At 44.0% G+C, this 24,164-nt stretch overlaps 1 protein-coding gene across 1 annotated transcript in view; it reads right to left on the reverse strand.

Annotated features, from left to right (window-relative positions):
• Window positions 1-24,164, reverse strand: part of ENPP6 (ectonucleotide pyrophosphatase/phosphodiesterase 6) — a 102,790-nt gene that overhangs the window by 13,578 nt on the left and 65,048 nt on the right. The window contains exons 3-6 of the mRNA XM_057697417.1: window positions 14,878-14,989; window positions 10,472-10,613; window positions 9,155-9,334; window positions 6,463-6,600 (exon numbers count right to left, since the gene is read on the reverse strand). Coding sequence (XP_057553400.1) covers window positions 6,463-6,600; window positions 9,155-9,334; window positions 10,472-10,613; window positions 14,878-14,989 — 572 coding nt within the window. The remainder of the gene's footprint in view (window positions 1-6,462; window positions 6,601-9,154; window positions 9,335-10,471; window positions 10,614-14,877; window positions 14,990-24,164) is intronic.

Here is a 24,164-nt window from a genome sequence, read left to right on the forward strand (position 1 = left end):
CCCCTCATTGAAATTCCCGATGGTTTTCCATGGCACTTAAGGTGGGATCTGAAGTCTTGCCCCTGGCCAGGACTGCTAGGCCCCCGCTGCCCTAGGCAGCCTTGGGCGTGTCGCTGTCCCTCTCCTCACTCCCAACACGTGCCGCCGGGTCCATCCCTTTAGTTCCTCTAATTCTCAGAGCCCTTTCCTGCCTCTGATTCTTCCAGCATCCCACTCCATCGGGCTGGAGAGCAATCCCCTCTCCCTGCCCCATGACGGCCACTCATCCTTCAAGTTCTAGCCTGGAGGTCACTTTCTCAGAGACCTTCTGCTCTTCCTCGGAGTCGGGTTTCCCCTCCTCCCAGACCATCTCTTTCATAACACTCTTTCTCCATTGTAGCACAGTGCACTTGGTAGCCACACGCATATTCCCTCGTATGGCATGCGTGCTTATTTACTATTTGGCTCCTTCCCTGGGCTGTAAGCTGCATGAAGGCAGCTGATCCCAGGGCTCACTATTCTCCACAGATTAGAACTTTAGTAGGTTACATGGAGCGGACACTCAGCAAATGCCTGTTGCATTCAGTAGATGAATGTTTTTTAGGTACGTGGATTTTGCAAGAATGTACTTGAGCTTGACAGAAACTACCCACAGAATTTCTCCACTTTGCATTTTGCTGTGCTGTTCCTATCTCATATGCCAAGGACACTTAGCATTGCACCACCTGCCTCCGGAGGGCCCTTGGACCACCCTAGACATTGTGACGACCTCAGTCTGCCCCATCCCCTTTCCAAGCGCCCCCTGGTGGAAGGATGGGTGCAGAGCACAGGTGAGTGGAAAGGGCTGTGGGAGAACCACATGGGCTAGGAGAGTGGGGCCACCTTGTGCACGGCTCAGACGCTTCAGTGAGGAGCGTGACTCTCCTCCCCTGGCAAGGACAGGCAAAGAGAGGGTTTACAGAGGATGGTGACCAGGTCTCAGGGAGACAGCGGGGTTGGGGCACCATTTAGGAAGCCCTGCTTCCATCCTTGAGGAAAGGAGCTCTTGGCAGGTGTGAGAGGCTGGGGCTAGGCAAGTGGCCTGGTTTTTTGCCTCTTCATGGTTAGTCCTCTGGGAAGATGAACACCTTCAGATTTCTGTCCCTGCAGGAGAGGAGGCCAGAGAAGGGACTGGCAGCAGTTGGAAATCTAGTCTGTATGTTAGGAGCACGGTGAGAAGCAAACCAGGGAGACACTGGGCAGGGAGCTTGCATTTATACGGCCACGTCAGCAGTTACGCGGGATACCTGTGCAATCCCAGGTGACAAAGTCAATCTGTTTCCCTGTCTTTATCTTTTTCAGTGACAGCTCTCCAAGCGACCATTTAAAAAACAAACAAACAAACAAACAAACAGTTGCGATCTTCCTGTTGGAGCAGCTGCCTTAGAGTCTGCAAAACTTAAATTGGTGGCAAAAAGTTGGTGTTTATATGGGAATAGCATTTTGGCCAAGGAAGCCAAATCTTGTATGTTATGGGATAGCGGCAGTAGGGAAAAAGGAAAGGGAGATGGGATTCTATTTTATTGGCCCCCAACCGGCATCAATTTGTCCTGACTCAGTTGTTTTCCTAATCATGTTAAAGCTAGGAAAAAACAAAACAAAACCTCCTCTGCTATCCAAACCTGGACCCAGAGAAGCTGTTTTCCAGGCTGAGAATTTGCCCTGCTGCAGATGCAAACTGCAACCCAGAATGGGACCATCCTTCCCCGTGCTGAGCACTGGTGTGTAGGTTACAGAGCAAACACAACGTTCTCTCACCATGTGGGGAGAGATTCTGCCAGTAAGAATGTGGGAGATTCACAGTCCTGGCACAGAGCAGGAACAGGGAAATAGAAGAGCATTTTCAATTCTCCGCAGTCAAGTAAGTACAATAAACTCCAGACAGATGTAAAAGGAAAAAGTCTAAGACAGCAGGGAAAGAATGGGTGCTCATTTTTAGGATTTTGCAGAAGATAAAGAGATGAAACCCCAATATTAAATCTAAGTAGAATCAGAAATGATAATTTTCATATATGAATCTTAAAAATCCATAAATTCGAAGATAGGAGGAAAATGATTAAGGGATTCAGTCTAGGAAACCAAGGTACAACAAAAGATTGACTAAAAGATACCTAAATTTCAGCACCAGGGACCACCATGATTTTCTAAAGAAACATTTGTGTTTTATGTTACCGACATCATAAATGATGTTAATATGACTGATTGCACTTTCCTCTGAGTTGGCTGCTAGGAAGCTCAGAACCACCTTTGTGTTCCATCTTATGTCATGGTAAGTGATTTTCAGGACTGACAATATCCACAATGCAGGGTCATGGAGAGCAACAGAAACAGTAACTAGGAGATACTTAATCCAAGGTAAGCTATTATTATTGTTTTCATTGTCATTGCCAACCAACATTTCAAGAAGAAATTTTTCTTGATAGATTTATTATGTGCAGAAGGTAAAACAGCTTTATATTCATGTCTTTGAAACTCTGGGGGAGGAGTCATTCTAAAGTACCTAATGCACCAGGCAGGATGAGTGACGATCGGCCTTGGAGGGCCTTTTATAACTAGTTAAAGGTGTGTGAGGCAACACCGACAGTCTCTGTATTTAGGGGTCGACACTAGTCTTTCAGACTAATTTTGTTTTTTCTCATCCTATTATCTTCCTTCTGATTTCTTTCTTTAAAAAATTTCTGCGAGTATTTTAAAATTACCTGAACTCTCCTTTTCGAAATAATTATATACGTATATTTTTTTAATTACATATTTTTAAAAAGTGGTTCAAGTAATTAGCAGTTAGGCATTCTTCCTTTCTGTTCTTATGGCATCTCCCTGCTTCTTAAGCCACAGGATGAAATACCAGGTAGCCCCTCCTAACTGGTTGACTCTTAGTTCTGATTTACACAAACAAACATACAAGTGTGTGTGTGTATTCGTGTGATATATACAAAAATAATATAATGTCATGTCATGTCATGTAATATATGATATGATGATATATGATATGATATATGATATGATATGATATAATATCATATAATATAGTGTGCAATTACCATATGGCTTCACCCTCAGCAGACAGTGGAATATGCCAGTTTCCTGCAGGGGAGCAGGTACGTGGACGTCGGCAGGAGGATGTTGGGAGGCGGGGGAGGTACAAGGGAAGTAGAGCCGGGTCAGGAGGCGGCAGCGTCAGATTGGACACTGGGCTCTCTAACTGGCCACCACCAGTCAGAACATTGGCAGCGGCGCCGTTTGTCCTCGCTCTCCTCTCCCCTCCTCTTCTCTGCTGATCTAAGTTTCAGGCACCTTGTCTGCCTGATTCCCAGCTGCTGTATCACGTTTGTCTTGTGACTGTGGTCCCCTGGCCCACATTGCAGCACAGTACCCAATCTTAGGACCAAAGTGGACTGAAGGCAGGAGTCTTCTAGCCACATTGGTGAGTTGAGTGATGAGACCTAAAGGGATGTTTGCTGCTGGGTTCTGGGCTGAGGCGGATTTACAGTGCAGTTACAGAAGCTTAAGCATCATGGCTTCTCACTTGCAGGGTTTCATCCAAGTGCGTGCATCTAATTTCATATTCATAATTTTTTTCTTAAAGAGATACTTCCTCCCCTCAATTTTATTATAATCATCAGAGTCCCACAAAACCCGTATCTGTCTCTGATTCTGGGATACATATATTTTGCTCCCTAATAAAAAGTATGAGATATACAGGAAGAAGCCACATCCTGCTTTCCTTCTTTGGTATGAGCTGAAGGATGTAATGCCTGGAGATCAGCAGCTATTGCGCCCTGAAGAGAAAGCCAAAAGAATTGCATCAGAACTGACTCAGGGCCTTAATATTGAGTTGCTGGGTGAAATGCCCTGGAACGGCTTACCTCCAGATTTCTAGTTATGTGAGATAATGAATCTTTACTACTTCAGCTATTTATTCAAGTGGTCTATGACCTATAACTAAGAGCATCTTGACGGATACCCCAATGTTCCCCATCACTGTGTTTTAATCACTCATTGAAAAAACGTGCCTCTTCTTTCTAAGTGTGTTACTGCCAAGACTCTGTGTTTACAGTTATGATACTTCCAGACTGAACCTTCTCTGACAGCACTTATGGCTGGAGCAGCTTCCCCAGTGACTGTCCTTCCTGGAGGAATTGAGATGGTTCCTTGTAAGTTGTCCACTGTCTTCTGGCTTGGCCACTCTCCCAATGTAAGCCAGTTTTTCCATAAATTACCCCAAATCACCTCTGCATTCTTATAATCTCCCTCCCTGCCATGGACCAGGCTCTCAGTGTAGTTGATTTCAGATCAACATGAGAAAGTAAACAATAAAGACACATAGTTCCACAGAGAAATGAGTGACGGTTAACTGTGGATTAACCCTCAGCGTGTATTTGCTTTTAAAAACTTAAAACAATTCCACCAGAATGTTCTAAATTGAAAAAGTTGCAAAATGTAAGCCCTTATGTACGGCTCGGAAGGTTGGCTTTATGGAATAAAGTTGAAGAGGCATCCACCCAGGTGGCCCGCTGGTGTGTTCAGTGAAAAGTCCTAAAAAAACACTATAGAGAAAATGCCATGAGCCTAGAATACCCTCACTTCATCCTCAGGGGAACTTCGAGCAGTGTGATAAAGTGACCAGAAGCATTAGAGCACTTAGAGGAGAGAGCGTTAGGGGGCAGAGGGAACTTCTTGGAAACTTCCAAAATCACACGGCATAGGAAGCCAAAGTCTGCTGACCAGAAGGACCCAGCTTGGCCTTGAGATGGTGCAGCTCACATTTCTGACCAGGTCTGCTTTGTTTCCTTGGCGACCAGCTGTTTCTCGGGTCCGAGAGCACACAGGAACGACTCGGTCCTCCTGAACGACTGAAGTTCATGTCGGGGAATCCCCGTTTTCCATGCCTGGGTCCCTAGATGTCCACTCATCTCCCTGATCAATATTTCTGCTGCCTGCCACCTGCCCTCACTCTGGCGGAGTAAATACCAATCTTAGGTCTTATGTACTTGTCCCTCGGTACCCACAGGGGGTTGTTTCCAGGACCCCCTCAGATACCAAAATCCGGGGATGCTCAAGTCTCTTTTTCTTTTTTTAAAAATTTATGTATTTATTTTATTGGCTGTGTTGGTTTTTTGTTTTTTTTTTCTGTGCGTGAGCTTTCTCTAGTTGCGGTGAGTAGGGGCTACTCTTCATTGTGGTGCGCGGGCTCCTCATTGCCGTGGCTTCTCTTGTTGTGGAGCATGGGCTCTAGGCGCATGGGCTTCCACAGTTGCAGCACATGGGCTCAATAGTTGTGGCTCACGGGCTCTAAAGCAGGCTCAATAGTTGTGGCGCACAGGCTTAGTTGCTCTGCGGCATGTGGGATCTTCCTGGAGCAGGGATTGAACCCGTGTCCCCTGCATTGCAGGCAGATTCTTAACCACTGCACCACCTAGGAAGCCCTCAAGTCTCTTATACAAAACAGCATAATATCTACATATATTAGGCACATCCTCCCGTGTACTGAAAGTCATCTCTAGATTACTTATGATACCTAATGCAATGAAATGCTACGTAAATAGCTGTAAGTACAATGAAAATGTGATGTAAATAGTTGCTGACACCCAGCAAATTCGAATTTTGCTTTCTGGAAATTACTGGAATTTTTTTCATGAATATTTCTGATCCGAGGTTGGCCGAATCTACAGATGCACAACCTCGAGTTCGACGGTACTCCATTGGCCTCGACCCATGACTCGCATGTGCCAACATGCGCCGCTCTCTTCTCCCCTGTAATCTGATCACTTTGCAACCCAGCTTCAAACTCACATGGACAGGGCTCCAGGCCCTGTCGGGGAACAGATTCTAAATAGGACGTGACTGTGGACTCCCCTGTTGGGGGGCCTCCCCAGCTGGCCGGGTATCAGAAGGGGATGCAAGAGCCTGGTGAGCCTGGAGTCCAGGCGGGCAGGGAGGGGCTGCTGAAGTCATTCGGACACCAGGCAATTAGGGTTGGGGCCGAAAATACAAGATAAGCTCTGTAAAATCAAGCTGGCAAACTGGAGACCTGGACCTGTGGACTTTTGCTTGCCAATCATTTCTCTTCAAGGTGAAAGCAAAGCGGAGCCTCTCCTGGCTTTTCGCTGCCCTAAAGCAATTGCTTTGGTTCACAGTAATTGTTCCACTTTAAACTGAATAGGTTACATTGTAAGCCTGGGTAATTGAGTTAAGGCCCGTTTGTTAAAATACAGAGAGTCTGGAGCCATGAAGTCTAAACCGTGGCTCTCGGTCGGAGCCTCCAGTTTGCGGCTACAACGTCACCTGACCAAGCGTTTCGATTCTCTAAAGAAGGAAATAATGCAACAGATGAGACTTAAGCAAAAATGAAATTTTTCAAGTGGAAAAGGTGAATAATTACTTACCTTTGGCTGTCTGACAGCATTTGAATAATGAATATCTTGTCATATGTTTTACATTTACCTCCGTTATGAACCATCCTTCATCGGCCACTAAGGTCAAAGGAGAGACAAATCTTCCTTTCTTGTAATAGAACCTGCTCGGGATGGCTTCCTTCTCGTAGACAGTCATGTGCCCCACAGTTCTCAATTTGTTATATATCTGCAAAGATAACCAACGAGGAACAGTTTTGTATTCTCTCTCAAATATATGTGAATATTTATTGGACATGGAGGAGAGGGAGGACTTTATAAAAACTTATGTCAAAAATACTAAGTAAAATAAAAAGGTGAATGAGAAATTGATCTGCCTGGTGTTAAATACCAGCAAGATCAAAGAAGAGCCTTTATTCTTTGGCTAGACCTACAGCATGTCCTACCTACACCTGATTTTAAACGTACTAGTGATTGCCGTTAATTACACTGCTAATTTTCTGATAAAGATGTAAACTCTATACATCTTTCCAATATTTAGCAACAGCTTTAATCGTTATGGCCACAATTAAAGTCAACTGGCTGGGGGCTTCCCTGGTGGTGCAGTGGTTAAGAATCCACCTGCTAATGCAGGGGACACGGGTTCAAGCCCTGGTCCGGGAAGATCCCACATGCCCCGGAGCAACTAAGCCCCTTCACCACAACTACTGAGCCTGCGCTCTAAAGCCCACAAGCCACAACTACTGAGCCCATGCACCACAACTACTGAAGCCCATGCGCAGGGAGCCCGTGCTCCACAACAAGAGGAGGCACCGCAATGAGAAGCCTGCGCACTGCAACAAAGAGTAGCCCCCACTCTCTGCAACTACAGAAAGCCCACGCGCAGCAATGAAGACCCAATGCAGCCAATAAAATTAATTAATTAGTTAATTAACAAAATCAACTGGCTGGTGTTGATTCGTTGGCCCTTAGCCAAAGCAGACATATATTCCTGGGTAGATCTGAATATAAAACTGAGTTATCAATTCAACTCTGGAAAATAACTAGTCTTCAGGCCATTTAGTAGAAAGTTTCTAATGGCCCCAGGAGCTATGACTTCCTACTTAAGAAAATCCATGATTCTTAAGGAACGTAGGATACATTTCCAGAAAGATTTTGGATAAGTGAAAATCGATGGCACGTAACAGGTCTCGCAAACTGTTGTGTCCATCACGTGACAAACTGTCACCCAAACATAGCCCCCATTTCTGCATAATCTACCAACTGCTTTAGGCAGCTTGTGACCGCCTGACGCACACACCACATTGGAAGGAAGAAGCTCTTCCCAGCGGGTGAGCTGCTGGTGCTCTGCGTCCTGAAGTCAGCACGTCCCCAGGTGCCAAACTGGAGATACGGACGGTGTTCCTTGCCAGCAAAACAGAACTTCTTTGCAACGAGCCATGTACTGTGGGACCTGCCAACGTGTAAAATAGTCTTCCCAGTTTCATACTTAAGCAGCTCAGAGGAACGCCGTGCAAGCATATTCAGCACCTCCACTTGCTGAGCACGGAGCCTGAGCAAAGGGGAGCACCCGCGGGTGGGAGGGGACGAGGCTGGGCAGGAGCCGCACTGTGGGCACCGAGTTCCTCAACCCCAGACGGACAGAGCGCAGGCTTACGTGGGAGGGAGCGGGCAAGGCTGGGAAGAGGGTCTCTCTCGGGGCCAAAAAGGAGGACCCCAGCCAGTGCAGCCCAGCCAGTGCTCCGTCACCACTGTGAGGCACCGGGGGAGGCAGCAGGCCCAGCTGAGCCGAGCCCGGTCTCCCTGCGGACGCAGTGGTGTGGGCCCTCCCCGAGGAAGAGAGCAGTTCTCTCCGGGAGTGGGCGGAGGGCCCAGAGCCCGTCCTGGGAGGGGACCAGCCACACGGGGCAAAGCAGGGAGCCAGCGGTGCCACTGGCTCCTTCCCCTTCTCGGCATCGTTCACCTGCCACTCAGACAGAAGCACTGTTTGGAGGAAAGGGTACGTGGAGGCCTCGTCACCCCAGAACGCTGGGCTCCCAGAGGGCAGGGACTGCGGGGAGGGGAGCTCTGTCCTGCGTCACCTGCACGCCGCGGGAACCCAGCCACACCCGCTGGGGAACATCCCCCTCCGACGGGGACGATCGTCGCAGGGGACCTACACCGTCTCTGCCGTGGGCCCAGCATGCCTCTCCAGGAGGCGGCTACGATGCTGTCAGCGCTCGGACCGAGACGCAGCAGCGGGGCCGGTCAGGGAGCGGCTCGGCTGCTGAGGGCCGGGGTCTCACCCAGGCCGCCTGGCTCTGAGGTAAGGAGCAAACCCACGGCACGCGCAGCCTCGGCCCGGGCTCATGCGTCACCTCCGTCCCTCCAGTGCCCTGATGAGGACAGATCAGGCTGGCGCTCTCTTCCAGAGAAGAGCACTCTGTAAGGCTTCTGCTGTGCTCAGCTGTGCCTGAGAGGTGCTGCATTTTGTCCAAGAATAAAACAGCCCTGTTAGGGGTAAGCCCTTAACACGCTGAGCACTGCACATCCTTCGTCTTGTTCCACGTCCACTGACATCCGGTGCCCATTTCAGAGAAGAGAAGACACGGGAGGATGACCCACTGGACAGAGGTCACTCAGTGAGGAAGGGACCTGGGGGTCACCTGCCTCCAGACTCCTGGCTCCTGAGGCTGCTCTGTGTTTCTGCCTTAACGCTACAGACAGAGACTCAGCGCAGTCATGGCCTTTGAGGGTGTGTCCTGCCCCCCGTCCCCTCATCCACCCCTCTCCCCCCATCTTGCCTCAGAATGCTTCCCAGGCGCCGGCCACAGGCTCACGACTGGCCCTCGGTCCTTCACCTGCTGCAGGTCATGGAGGCTGATGTACTTATCCAGCTCGATCACTTTGTCCATCCAGAAAATGTCTGTCATCCCGTGATCTGAGAAGATGATGACGTTGAGATCGTCCTGCAGCTCCCGCTCCTGGGGGGGGTGGGGGGGGACAGAGGCCGTCAGGACGGCACCCAGAGGGGGACAGCCTCTTACCCCGGCTGTCTGGCAAGGAGCTGTTTTCAGCTACTGGCCATAGGAGAAAGGGTTCTTCCAGGTTCTAAATCTAATCGTCTACTGTCTGCCCTGATGAGATACGGTTCAAAATCGCAGCAGAAGCGCCACGGGGAGAGAGCCCAGTCCCCTCCGAGCGGGTGCTGAACAGAACACGTCCGGGGTCCAGCCTTTTAAGGCAGCCTGTTTTCCTCTTCTTTGGGTCTTTCAACAGACTTGTGTGGAAACACGACCACTATCACGCGCCCATTTTACGCATGTGAAAAATTAAGCCCGGGAAAGTTCTAAAAAATAATATTTTAAGTCAGATGAAGACAGATATCATATGATATCACTTACATGTGGAATCTAAAAAAAATGATACAAATGAACTTATTTACAAAACAGAAATAGACTCACAAAAGTAGAAAGCAAACTTATGGTTAGCAAGGGGGAACGTGGAGGGAGAGGGATAAAGTTTGGAATTCACATATACACATTCCTGCACATGAAATAAACTGCACGGACCTGGCATATAGTACAGGGAGCCATATTCAATACCTTGTAATAGCCTATAATGGAAAGGACCGTATATATGTATGTATGTATATATGTATAGAACTGAATCACTTTGCTGTACACCTGAAACTAACACAACATTGTAAATCAACTATACTTCAATCAAAAATAAAATTACAAAAAGTTAAAAAATAATGCTTTGCTTAAAGTCATTCAGTAAGGGTGTGGCAGGATCAGGGAGAGAGCCCCGGCCTGGTTCCCACGTCCACACCAAGCTGGTTACCAGACTGAATGGTTTTGGGGAAAGCATCGGGCCATCTCGCCAGCTGAGCCAAAGCAGATCTGGGTCATTTCAGTGCCCCTGGCCTGGCTGTAAGACAAGGGAGCCCGTGGTCCCCGGGGAGGCGTTGTGTGAAGAAAAGAGACCCCTCAGACCCTTGAGCGAGCCCAGTCAGCCCTCAGAAGTAAGAAGGAACGTGCCGAGGGCTGTGACAGTCAAGGAGACAGAAGGAGAGTGACAGAGGGAAGGTGAGCCTAGCAGTCCTGCTTTTCAGTCACCTGGATCCACTTGGTCATGTACTTCAGGACGGTGTCCACAGCCCTCAGGGCGTCTTTCCTCTGCGGTGACGAGGGCCCGTAGTGATGGCCTTCCACGTCGATGCGCTCGTAGTAGACGGCCGCCAGGTCCGCCTGGCCGCTCCTGGGGGCGGCAGGGAGAGACGTCGCTGAGAGGCCTCACTGGCTTCCTTCCCTCCCGCCTGGCAGTCTGGTGGAGGCCTGGGCGTCCCCCAGCCCCGGCCCTGTGGGCCAGGCACAGCGGATACCTTGAAACGAACAAGAGGGTTCTCCAAGGGAGAGACGGGAATACGGCACCAAGAAGTACCAGTCCCGGGCACCCCGGCGACAAAAGTCAGAGACCGTGGTTAAGGGTCACCTCCCCTCTCAGCTCGCCATGACCCAGGAGTCGGAAGACGTGGCAACAGGCAGGGGACAGTTCTGAGAGCTCCCCTCACCACCGGCTGTCATCAGAAGACCAGAGGAGAGAGAAGCGATCATTCAGATAACAGCCCTTCCGTGATTGCCGGCCTTCGAGGAAGCCTCTAATAAAACACGACACTGTGGGCTTCACTGACCCGCAAGAGTAAGAACAAGCTTTACAGGCAAACTTGCAGGAGGCAGACAGGTTTGCGTTCAGGACCTGATGTCAGCAGACACCCCCAGGACTTTTGTTCTCTGGGGACCCAGGAAGGTTCGGCTCCAATGTGGGCACAGAGTGAATTCTGGCACTGACCACATTTCCTGCGTCCCAGAAAGACCTGGTTCTGGCAGAACGGCCCCTCTTGGCTAGAGCACTGGCGGTAAAAATCCAGCTGTTTAACCCTCCATGCGGGGCTGAGACTGCGTGGGATCTGGTGACATACACTGGAGTGGGGGGCTTACAGAGTCGGGGGGGGAGGAAACACCGTGCGATGCGCCCTCCCTCCTCCACACAGCGCACGGCTTCCCACCGTGACTGCCCTGCCCACACCGCCGCCCCCAAAGCACCTGCACAGAGCAAAGATGGTGATGATGCTGATGGCAGGGATGACGGTGATGCTGAGGGTAGTGGGAACAGCAGCTGACGAAAGAGGAAGCGATGGAGAAGGGATGACGGCACATTCCTCTGCGTGGACCTCGGGGCTAATAGCTAATGCTCTTGGCAGCCTGCCTTATTTCTCTTGAAAAACTCTATGTAAACACACACACACACATGAGGTGGCCTGGTCTCTCGTGGTGTGGGCTCCCTGACACTTGGAATGGGAGGAATGAGAGAACGTGTATCCTCAGCACCTGTGGTGCCTTGGGCCTTGCGATCCACGGAAGAGGGAAAAGAACCTCATGGAAGTTCAAGAGAGTGGTTTGCACAACCAGAGTTAAACACCCCCACCCATCCTTCCGGTCTCAGGGAGATGGTGCCTCTTCCAGGAAGCATCCCTGAGGCCCAGGCTCAGTTGGGTGGCCCTCCTGGGTGCTCCCACGGCCTTCCTGGCTCACCTCTGGGTTACGATTTTTCATGCTGTGCTGTAATTGCCCATTTATGTGTCCTTCCCTCCCCTCTAAATTGCAGGGGTTTTCACCCGGGGGTGCATTCATTCTCCACTGTGTCTCAGCTCAGCCAAGGGTCTGGTATACAGTAGGAGCTCTGTAACTGTCAGTTGAAGGTATAATAAGAGTTAGTGCTCAATAAATGATAGTTATTCTGGGTCAGGCACTCTGTTGAGGGCTTTTCATACATCATCATAATTCATCCTCACAGCAACCCTCTCAGGTAGGAAGACCTGAAACAGAGAGTTCAGTACCGTTCCCCACATCACACGGGCCCTGAGACGTGGAGCCGGCACGGAGACCCAGGTGGGGCTCCAACACCCTGACCCAGATACTCTGAAAGAATTCAACAGCCCACACCAATGGGGAAACATTCTGCTAAACCCAACTGACCATGTGGAAACTGTTCTTACTCTGCTATAAGAATCCCACCAACCCCAAGAAAGCTGGGCATGAGACAAGGCAAAGGCAGCAGTGAGACGGAGTCACTTTCATTTCTTGGCATGAACTCTATGCCTGCAGGCTGGATATCCCTCCAACTTCTGGATCTGTGGCGAAGAGCATCCCTAGAGAAAAGCATTTGCAGATTTCGCAGATGAGGCAACAGGCCAAAAAGGATTCTAGGAGTTATGCAAGGCCTCCAGACTTCCGAGACATAGCTAGGACTACAATTGTGAATCTTCCATGTCCAAGGTCAGAACACTTGACCTCACCAGCCCTGGCTTTTGAATATCCACACCAACTCCATTCACTACACAGGGATCGGTTCCAGAGAGGTTCAGCCTGGCGTCTTCCTTCACCATGGCAACACTTGCCAAGAGGGCACCCCTTTTTTTTATGTTTTATTTATTTATTTATTTATGTTTTTTTTGGGGGGGGTACACCAAGTTCAATCATCTGTTTTTATACACATATCCCCGTATTCCCTCCTTTTAATGATGCCGTGATGGTCGTACTTGCCAAGAGGGCACCCCTTTTAATAATGATGTTGTGATGTTCTCACACCCTGAGGTGTACTTTGTTCATGGTTTGAAGGATATACTGGTTTCTAGTTAAGAGAAATTGCTAGCCAAGTGTTCTTCTCTCTTTTCCAAACAACCACACTGGCCCTTCTCTAACAAATACCATGTCCACCCTCCCCCACAGTGGGGACTGGGGTAAGTTATCATCTATGTTGACAAACAACATTACCGTCATTCATACTCGCTAGTGTGTGAATGACTAATACAAATTCCCGCTGCATCTACAGAGAGCAGAGGGTCACTAAGGGTCCCACGTGTACGTAGGTGGTGCGGAAAAGTTCTTACTTGGGAATGGCATTTTCATACATATCCCTAAACTCTTTTGAGGTCCATGTTCATTACACTGATGGACTGATGGTGTTTCCTCCACCATGTTTGAACTAATGGGACTTACCAAAAAATCATGCCCTCAGATATGCCAGTGCATTTAGCTGCCTATGGACTTGAGCCGTGGCATCCCAGATGCGCTGGTTCACACAGCACATGCTATGTTTAGGTGCGCATGCTTCCGGGGTGGGGCTTGTATGTGGGGAAAATTTCACAAGGTTTACTGGTTGCACTGAAGTTCAATGAAATGCTTTCAGGTCACTACACTTTAGAGCCTTCACCTTAATACAGCAGCCACTGGGCTGGTTTCTTTCGGGTTATTTCATATTCATAAATCTCCGTGTGATCAGAAAGCTAGTAAGTCTCGCAGATTTACCTGATGGCTTTGTGTCAGAAAGCTGTCAACCTCAGATGCCAGGAACACAGGCATTGCGATGCTTGAGATTCGGGGATTTAGACACAAGCCTCTTGTGAAAGACTTCTATGTTGGAGCTCGTTGATTCATGAGGGACCTGAGTCTTCAAGGGCTGAGAGCTCTTGCCTGTTTGGAGTTTAGCTGACAAATTCTTGGTGGCCAGCTGTTTTCCACATGGATCTGGTCTCCATCACAGGTCAGCTCATTTGTAACGGAGCGGTTGGGTGAGGAGCGATGGGTGGAAACGCCTGCAGATCTGTTACTGGCCATTTATAGCTTTCAGCCCAGGAACCATGCCAGAAGGACATGTGGCTATCGGCCCAGTTACCTGAGAGCCGCGAGGGGCCTCCACCCCTGGGGTTTCAGGGACACCCAGATCTCCCACCACCTTAGGATCCTGTCCAGATTTCTTTTCAATGTAAAGAGGTCAGAATGTCACATCCATTTTCCTTACTGAAGTGGGTTGGAAAGAGAGAATTAGGGAGAGAGAAATGGAGGCAGTTTAAAGGAATGGTTGAAGTTGCTGAGTGTTAAAAAACATCTAAACTTAGAAATACGTCAGTTTCTCTGACCCACTCTTGTGTGCTATTCAGGAGAGCTCTACCGATTTCTGCATGTTGCAAACTGGGTGTGATAGTTCCATGTGGAAGAAGGAAAAAAAAGGTTCTATGTTCTAATATGCTAACAGGCTTTGTACGTTTCCAAGACGATGGCAGAGTAGATAATTTTTCCAAACTTATTCCACCACAGATCTTCCTTTTTTTTGCCAAATACTTATTAATATCTTCTGAGAGTCAAGCATTCACTATATCATGATTAGAGAAATGCCAATATTCGCATTACTTCTCTATTGTCTGTCAACATAAAGAAGAAAGTCCCAAATCCCTGGGGACTTTCTTGCTCTCAATTCAACGTTTCCAAAGAGTGCCCCTACCTAAAATTACTCACGCACGATCATTCTCTGCTAGCGGGTAGCAATCACCATGTGAGAGGCTCACTATCTCTCTGAGACATTATTTCACCTCTGTCAAGCCTTCTTAATCCACTTTAGCATTCATTATTGGTCCTGGAAACAAGGAAGAACAATGGCATGGCTAAGAATTTGGGACACTTACTTGAAGAAGTCAAGAGCATCGCTGACTGCATTGGCAAAATTGATATCCGTTGGGACATTTTTATATTCTAGGCAGTAAGTAGGTCTGACACCAAGAATCTCAACCTCACAGCCTAAGAAGGAAAGAGATGGTAAATGGTTACTTTCTTCAGTAATCACGGTAGGGTTATGAGCCTATTTTAGGAACCAAATATCATTAGTCAAAACAAAAATTTTTGTTGCTTTTCATGAAATAAAAGAATTATTGATAGGTGGTGTATTTAACTCTAATTTTATTTAACTGGAGCAGAGGCTCTTAAATGTCATTCCTTTACAGCACTGGTGTCTCATGACAGGGACTGGAAAAAATTGGTTAACGGTTATCTTTCCCAACTTGAAACAACAACAACAATTAAATCGTATACAGACTGTCTCAAAACTTTTTTCTATAGATTTTTTATAACTACTAATTCTTCTAGGGTATCTTTGCCTATTCTAGAATCAAGTATGAGGTAGCATCTGATTAGTCTGGAAATAAGAAAATAAAGACTTCACTGGTCTAACTGGACGCAGAAGTATTGCACGGATGGGCAAGCCTAAAAATCACCAAGTTAAAGCAAGGATTCTGAGCCGTGCCCCTGCCTCCCAAAATGAAGTAAAAGAAGGAAAGGCAGTCGGATGTTAGGAGCTGCTGTGGCCTCAGCTTTTCTGCCCCAGGTCCCTGAACAAGTTGAAATGGTTGCCCCGAGGAAAAGACACCCAACCTTATTATCAGAAAGTGCGGCAAAAGGGGAATAAGCCAGTCTCGGTTTGTTAGTTGGGTATATTTATTGCGTGTCTCTGATGAACTAGTCACTATGTTCAGGCATGGTGCATCCCAGAGTCTAGCCTAGGGGAAGGAGACTTCCGTGCAAACAGTGTAATGGCTGAAGTCTAAAGTGAGGGGTACATTTACTGGGTGGTGAGGGAACTCGGATGAGGCACATTGAATTCAGATATCATTTCCTCCCGGAAGCTTTCCTCGAATGCCCATGTTGGGCTCAGTCTCTCAGACTGTGTCCGGCCCATGTGTTGGGGGTTGGAAGTGGGAAGAAAGGGACGTCCCAAGCAAAGAGCAGTGGAAACAAAAGTTCAAAGTGAGAAACAATAAGGTGTGTGTGTAGAACAGCAAGCATAGTAACGCTTCCCGGCAAGGGGGGTCTGGAGACCAGATGGTGAGCTTTCTCGTAGCCCAGAGAAAATAATTCCCATTTATACTTGGTATAATTCTTATGAGTCCTATAAAATAGCTGATGGTGCCTGTATTTTATACAGGAGGAAATGAGTCAAAAAGGTGAAGAGATTTCCCCATTGCCACAGGGCAAGTGTGAGGAAGAGCTGACATTTGAATCTAGTTTTATCTGACTCCAAAGCTTTAGGTATTCTTTTAAAATAGTATCGGACGAATTCAGACATGCAAGGACAGAAATTATGGACATTAAGGACAGAAATTATGGAAATTAAGGACAGGAATTTTTCCATACTATTAAGATTTACTCAAGCTTATTGAGAAATAAGTCAAAATAAAAGGACCCAAGAATGAATAAGATAGGGTTTTAAAATAAATAGCAGTCAATGATGAAATCACAAAATATAGTTAAGTATTAGTAATAAATATTAATGTAGTTATGTGAAAATATTTTATTGAAAAATAAGGTGCATATTTTTTTAAATGTTTAATGTAAACCTGAGTATCCCAATTATTTCAACAAAAATGAAAGGAAAAGCATTTTCACTGTTGTTGGAGGGAAGGGATGCTCAATACATAGTGTTCATTCTAGACATTGATTTAAAAGTTTGGAATATCCAGAAGAACGTTGTATGCATAACTTCCAAATCACTAAAGGAAAAAAAGAAGCATAAAAAATTAATTAAATATCAAAGTCCACAAAAAGTTAAAAAAAAGGGAATATCAAGGAAGCACTAATACTGAAAGCAAAACAAAAGGTAAAATCAAATATATTCATTTCAAAATAAATGTGAATGGGTTATACTCTATGAGAATGTCAACAGGAAGCAACTGGAAACTATTTTTAAAATTTACAGGTTAAGTAAAATGACACAGAAAGGTTAGATATAAAAGAGTAGACCAAATAAATGCCCACAAAAGTAAACCAAAAATCAGGTCTATCAATAGTATTAAAGTTGATTATGGTCTCAAAAGCCTGAAACAGCTGCAAATCCACATTAATAGTTTAGAATGTGAATGAGTATTTGTATATCATAAATATACACAACACACACACACACACACACACAAGACTTGGAAATACAAAGCGTGAAACTGCAATCTTGGTGGGAGACTTTAATGACAGCTCAAGATACAAAGAATAAAAAATATATGATATATCTGCATAAAGACAGAGCCGTTGAATGTTAGTATCAATAAGTTGTAATTCAATGTCAATAAGACATTGAAAATATTATCTTATTATAGAATGTTACTACAGAATCTTATAATTATAGAATTCTTATAAGAATGGAATTGCTATAAAAACACAACAGTTGGAAAAACTGATCACATTCTCATCCACAAAGAAAATCTCAATAACTTCCCCAAAGTAGAGATTTTATAGCACAATGCATATTATCTGACCACAGGTAATAAAACTAGAAATTAATCATAACAGTTAACTAAAAATAAATTCAACTCCTTATAAATAAAAAAGAAAACCTTTATGCAACTTGATGTAAAGAGGAAATGAAAACTTCACTGACAGGCTAGTTATTAACAACAGTGAAAATTCTACTTTTCAAAACTTCCTGGGACACATTTTCATTTAGGTCAGAAGCGAATCAGGAATGCTGCTTCTTATCAAGGCAATTAACAAGAAATAGAAATTAAAAATGAGTGCCGGAAATCAGGAGGCATGCACGAGTGTTCCTCTGTGGGAACATTTTTAAAAAAACATTTTGTTCCTGTAACCCATGGCAAAATACTCATTTTGCTTCCTGACACAGTACAGAACACACACACTCACAGAGGAAACAGAAGTGTCACCAAACCTTGAGCAATACATGCTAATACTTGCTTGTTCTATTCTATTCTGTTTTATGTGGGTTTTTTAAAACACTAGTTAGCAATCCATACATTGATGTCACTATCCATTAGGAATCAAGACCAGTGTTTGAAAAACACCAATATGAGACACACAACTAGGAGTGGATTTCTGGGTCACTCTCCTCCATAGTGGCAAATGTTAGGCAATATTTATACAATTTTTATTGCATACGTGCTTTGCCTTCAAACAGCTTCAGAGAGCATATTCTAAGAAAATAAAACTGTATATACAGACACCTTTATTACAATATTATTTAGAATATAAAAATAAGAAGCAACTTAAACATTTGGTAATAGAGGTATGGTTAAATTATGTCACATTCAAATAACGAAATACCATGCAGGCATTAAAATTTTTGTCATTTGTGTTTACTGGCATACTACTTTAAGTGAAAAAAAGGCTAGTAAATAATTTGTGAAGGATGATCTCATTTTTGTAAATATTTAAAGCATATTTATGTCTAAGAAAGAGTGGAAGTGAATATAACAAAATATATAAGAAAGGGTAAAATTTGGGTGGCTGATTTGGTAAACATTTTTTTGGCTAAACTGAAGCCATTCTGAACTTCTTTCTCCCTTTCCATCGCTTACTATAGAAAGAGGAAAGCTTTCTCACCTGCTCAGGGTCCCTTGTGACTAGGAATGGTCATGTGACCCACTACTGGCATTGAGATCTACGGAGATGCTTAGAGTGGGAGGCTTTGCTTCCATATGAAAGATAAACATGAGCTGCTAGCACTACCTCTTTTCCTCCCCGTGCACTGCAGCAGCTTCCCACTAGCCATCTATTTTACATTTGGTAGTGTATATCTGTCAGTGCTTCTCCCCCACTTGGTCCCAGCCTCTCCTTCCTCCACCCACGTCCTCAAGTCCATTCTCTATGTCTGCATCTCTATTCAGTTGGCTAGGTTTTCTAAAACATATAGTAGATAGTTCCTAACTGACACAGAAGGATCATAGTTGACTTTTATACTCTTATTATTGCTTATTGAATTGAATTAACTTTCCTAAAAGAAATCTGGGGTTGTTTTTGTAATAAGAAACCAAAAACATATTTTTTAGTGATTATTTCCAACTTCCTTCTAATATACCCATTAGGACACAAAAATTTTATTGTATGAATATCCAGTTTTTAAAAATTATGAATAATGCTGATATGAACATTCTTGTACATGTTCTCTGATGCAACTTAGGTATGCACTTCTGTTGTAATATGCATAGGAGTAGAATTGTTAGATTTGTGGTATGCATATGTTCACCTTTGTTAGATAATATGCCAAAGAGCTTTTCACAGTTGTTATATTGGTTTGCTCCTCCCAGCACTATATGAGACTTTGTTACTCCACCCTGTCAGCACTTGGATGTACAACTATTAATTTCCATTTAAGAATGACTTTACTTGCATCCTACAATCCTACTGCATTATATGTAGTATTTTCACTATCCCTCAGTTCAAGATATTTGCCAAATTTCCATAGTTACTTCCTCTTTGAATCATGAGTTATTTAGAAGTCTCTGGTTATTTTACAAATATATAGGATTTAAAATTTTCTTTCTATTATTGACTATACTTTAATTGCATTGCAGTCAGAGAACACATTTTGTATGATTTTATACAGTTCCAATTTGCTGAGAAATGCTTTACAGCTAACCTATGGTCATTTTTGACAAATGTTGCATGTGTACTTGAGAATAATGTGTATTTAGCAGTAGTTGTGTACAGCGTTCTAGTAATATCAATTAGGTAAATATGTTAATTATGTTGCATAAATTTTTTGTATCCTTCTATCCTTTTTATTTTCTTATCTTTAACAGTTACTGATAAAGATGTCTTAAAACCTACTGTTATTGTGAATTTGCATTTCTCCTTTTAGTTTTATCAATGTTTGCTTTACTTATTTTAAGATTGTATATTTAGGAGCATAAAAATTCAGAATTATTACAACTTCTTGGTAGACTGCACTTTATATCAATGAGAACTGTCCTTCTTTATCTTAAAAATAGTCCAAGCTTAGAGTCTGCACTGACTGATGTTATAGCCACACCAGCCCTCCTTTGGTGAGTGTTTGTATGCTATGTCTTTTAAAAATGCTATTACTTTAAACTTTTCTGCATACTCACATTTAATGTAAGTCTTTTGTAAGCAGCATATATTGGTTTTTGCTTTTATCCAGTCTGATGATAGTTGTTTTTAACGTAACTTTCTATTAAAGCTTAACATAGACACATACAAAGTGAATAAATGGTAAGTGTACTGTTCAACAAATTCCCACAAAATCAGTGCAGCTGTACACCCAGATCAGGAAACACAACATGACCTTCACATACAGGCACCTTTTCATGCCCCCTTTTAGTCACTCTTCTTCCAAGTGTAAACACTATTCTAACACTGCAGATTAGTTTTACCAACTTTTGAACTTCATATAAATAGACTCATTCAGATTAATTGGAGTACTTAATGAAATATTAGTAAAAAAAAAATAAACTTTTACATGTAATGTACTTAAGGAAATTTTTGTGTTTAAATCAGCCACTTAAATACATGTCTTGTATTCATTACACATTTGATAGTTTTTCCCTCCTTTCTTAATTCCTTTTGGAGTATGTATGTATGATTATTATTGTACCTTTTCCTCTCCTCTATTAGCTTGCTTTTGTGTATTTTAATTAATCTCTTTCTGGCATAGTGCCCTAGAGATGATTTTTAAAAACTGAAATATTGGTCAATTGAAATCTAATATAAATTTGCACTCCCACAACTTCTCAGACAATGCAAAGACATTTGAACACTTTTAACTCTAAATTTTACATTTCTCCTACCTTCTGTGCTTCTGTTGTCATGTATTTTAATTCCTTATGGGTTTTCAATCTAAAAATTATTATTACTATTATTATTATTAATTTATTTTTCCTATACTTTACCCTTTCTGTGGCTTTTCATTCCTTCCTCCATCTCTGTGCTTCCATCTGTGACCATTTTCCTTCCACCTAAAGAATTTAGCATTTCCTCAACTCTAAATCTGCTGGCAGTAAATTCTATGTTTTCTGTCTCTAGAAAAAGTCATTATTTTTGCCTTCATTTAAAAAAAATATTTTTTTATTTGGCTGTGCTGGGTCTTAGTTGCAGCATACAGGACCTAGTTCCCTGGCCCGGAATCAAACCCAAGCCCCCTGCATTGGGAACAAGGAGTCTTAATCACTGGACCACCAGGGAAGTCCCTTGCCTTAATTTTTGAGGGATATTTTTACTGGATATAGAATTGATCATTATTTTTCTTTTATCATTTGGGGATATCATTCTATTGTCTTTCTGGACTCCAGTATTTCTGTTGGAAAGTCAGCTGTCAGTCTTATCACTGCTTCTTTGAACAATTTTCTGTTGCTGCGTTTACAATTTTCTCCTTTCTGTGGTATCAGCAGTTCTGAAATTCATGATGTTCTTTCCTGGGTTTCACAGAACTTCTTGAGTCTATGACTTGATATTTCTTGTCTCTTTTGGAAAGTTCTCAAACATCATCTCTCAAATATTACTTGTGTCTCATCCTCTCTCTCTAATCCTTCTTCTGTGGCCTTTTCACTATGTCCCATAATGTCTCGAACATTCTTTTCTGCCTTTTTCATCTTTATGTCTATTTAAGCTGGAGAACTGTCTTCAGTTATAGAATTCACTTTTTAAAGAAAGATTCTAGTTTTACTAGTGCAAGTCTCCATTTTGTCATTTAGTTCTTTTATCGTAGCTCTCTGTAAGTCATGGTCAGTATTTGGAACTGTGGGTTTGAGTCTATTGTCTATTGTTTTTCTCCTGATTTTTCAGTCAAGATTTGTCTGTTTATTTCTCCTGAGTTTCCAGTCAGGACTTGTTTTCCCATATTCTGGTTATTTTTTTTTTTATAACCAAATGCTGCATGTTGTATGTGAAAAATTGTAGATATTATTTGACACTCCACATGTTATCATCTTTTTCTAGAAACCATAGGCTTTGTTTATGAAGGGCACCTAGGCTACAGGCAGATCATCCTAACCCAGAGTAGATTTAGTCAGGGATTAAGATGATTCAGAGCTCAGCTTGGGCTTTATGAAGGCTTCAGTCCTCCAGAGGGTTTCACCCCTCATCTGTTTTCAGCTCATTCTTACTCCAAAGGTGTTGTCCATTACTGTCCCAACAGAAAGTCTAGGATATTTACTAGACTCTCTTCTGCTTGGTGGCCCATGAACTCCAATTTTTGTCATTTCCCCCATCCTGTGATTCTGTCAAAACCTCAGTTCAGTTTCTTAATCTTTCAACTGCTACTTCTGAGATCAGTGTTTAAATGGAGGGGAAACATGGTGCCGATTGCCAGATACACCTTGTTCTCTAGGTCTTGGTCTGTCTCTGATTCACCACACACACACACACACACACACACACAGAGTCCAGCAGTGTTTTCAGTTGTTGCTGGAGAGAAGAGTTATTTCAAAGTAGCTTTGCCTGTCATTGTACCAAGTGGAACCCCAAATTTCAATAAATGATTTTTTAAAATAAAAAGTTACATTTTATTGGAAATATATCTCATAATGAAAGGAATAGGATGCTTTTAAAAGTCAGTTTGTATATTCATGGATGAATATGATTGATCTCTAGAATGAGACAAGTTCAGAATCCATTCTATTCCCATTTGTTACATCTAAGTGCTAAGAAAGTTGTTTACATAAATAAGTAGATGGAAATAGAAGTAGTTTGTCATTTAATTCTTTGAACTGCTTCTTTGAATGCCAACATTCACATACTGATCTATCATCATAAATTTTTAAATAGTGTTTCATCTGACAACTCAATTAAGTTTTTCTTAAATAATTTAAAAGAGAGTGTTGGAAACTACTTGACTTTAAGTTTTGTTATTTTGTCACTAGATGCATTTTTTTCTATACACCTACACCAATATTGTGAACTGTTCCTTTGGCCCTGGAGGCTTTTATGTACTGGGGCGATTCACCTTAGTAAGGTTCTTGATCGCCGAGGGATACTCCTTTCTTACATAAAGTAGGAAAAGGACATGTTTTTAATCAGGACAATTTCTGCAATATATATGAAAGTTGATGATCTTAAAACAAATTCCCTTAAAAATTAATCTTGCTCTTGGAAATCCTCACAGTTTGAAGACCCCTGAACCAGGAAACTAGGCAGTAGTACTGCTACTCTAAGGGAACTTTAAAGTTCAGAAAGCAGCAGGGCATAGAATGGTGTGGGGAATTGGAGGTAAGATATGACCGATAGTTGTCATTTATTCTCAGGGTTGTCCCCCAGCTGAAGCTCTATAAGCTGAGCAGAGAGAGGGAAAACTTCACTGTAGAGCAAATGGAGAATTATCGCTTACTGTCTCTTCAGATAAGCAGAGAGCCAAACGATGGAGTGAGAGGATTGTGTCTCAGCCCAGCAGAGATGCCCTAAATGCAAGTCCTACAGACACAATTTGGATAGAAGCTACATACCTTCATGTGGCCCTGAGAAGGGAGAGACCAGTACCCAAGTGCACAGAAACTGAAGCAAGTGCAATCCTTCTGCGCTCTTTGTCCTGAGTGGTCTCTCCCAGGTGAAATGTCAGAAGGCAAGAACAGTCACCAGACCTCTAATCTTAAAACCCAGAATAAATAAATGACTGGCAAAGGAAACTGCCAAGCGATGACAGCCGCGATGCAACGGAACATGGAATTAGTGAAAGTGGTAGGTTTAGAGAGAGCAAGGCTCATTATTCCTGGAAGAATCAGTGTGGGGGCTTCGTTTTGTTTTCTTTAGCCTTTATCTGATGGAAATCAGCAGACTGGAGGAGCTGTGCTGGGTGGATCCCACAAGCTATTTCTCTAACCAGGAGTCTGTGGGCCCCTTTCCGGATCCACCACGGGCTCAGTCTGTGAGCCCGGGCACACTGCTCAGCTTCCTGGGCTGCTGCCTCCAGGCCGTTTTCGTGGCCTCCCAGGGAGGGTAGATCTGGTCAACTGAGGACCTCCAGGTCAGCCCACCGTGCCTGAAGAAAGCAGGGATTCCTGAATCTCTGCGCAGGGGTCTGTGGGGAAACAAAGACAGTGGCCTGGCTCTTGCAGTTTCAAAGACCAACCAGGAACTTGGCAGTAAGATTTGGGTTCCAGCAACACTTCAAGGGCAGGCTTTGGCTTCACTCCATCTTGTTTCTTCACCGTTCCCAGGAACTCGGAAGGCAGTTGCCCTTAATTAG

Source organism: Hippopotamus amphibius, chromosome 10, assembly GCF_030028045.1.
Source record: "Hippopotamus amphibius kiboko isolate mHipAmp2 chromosome 10, mHipAmp2.hap2, whole genome shotgun sequence".
In the NCBI taxonomy this organism is placed as follows: Eukaryota; Metazoa; Chordata; class Mammalia; order Artiodactyla; family Hippopotamidae; genus Hippopotamus; species Hippopotamus amphibius.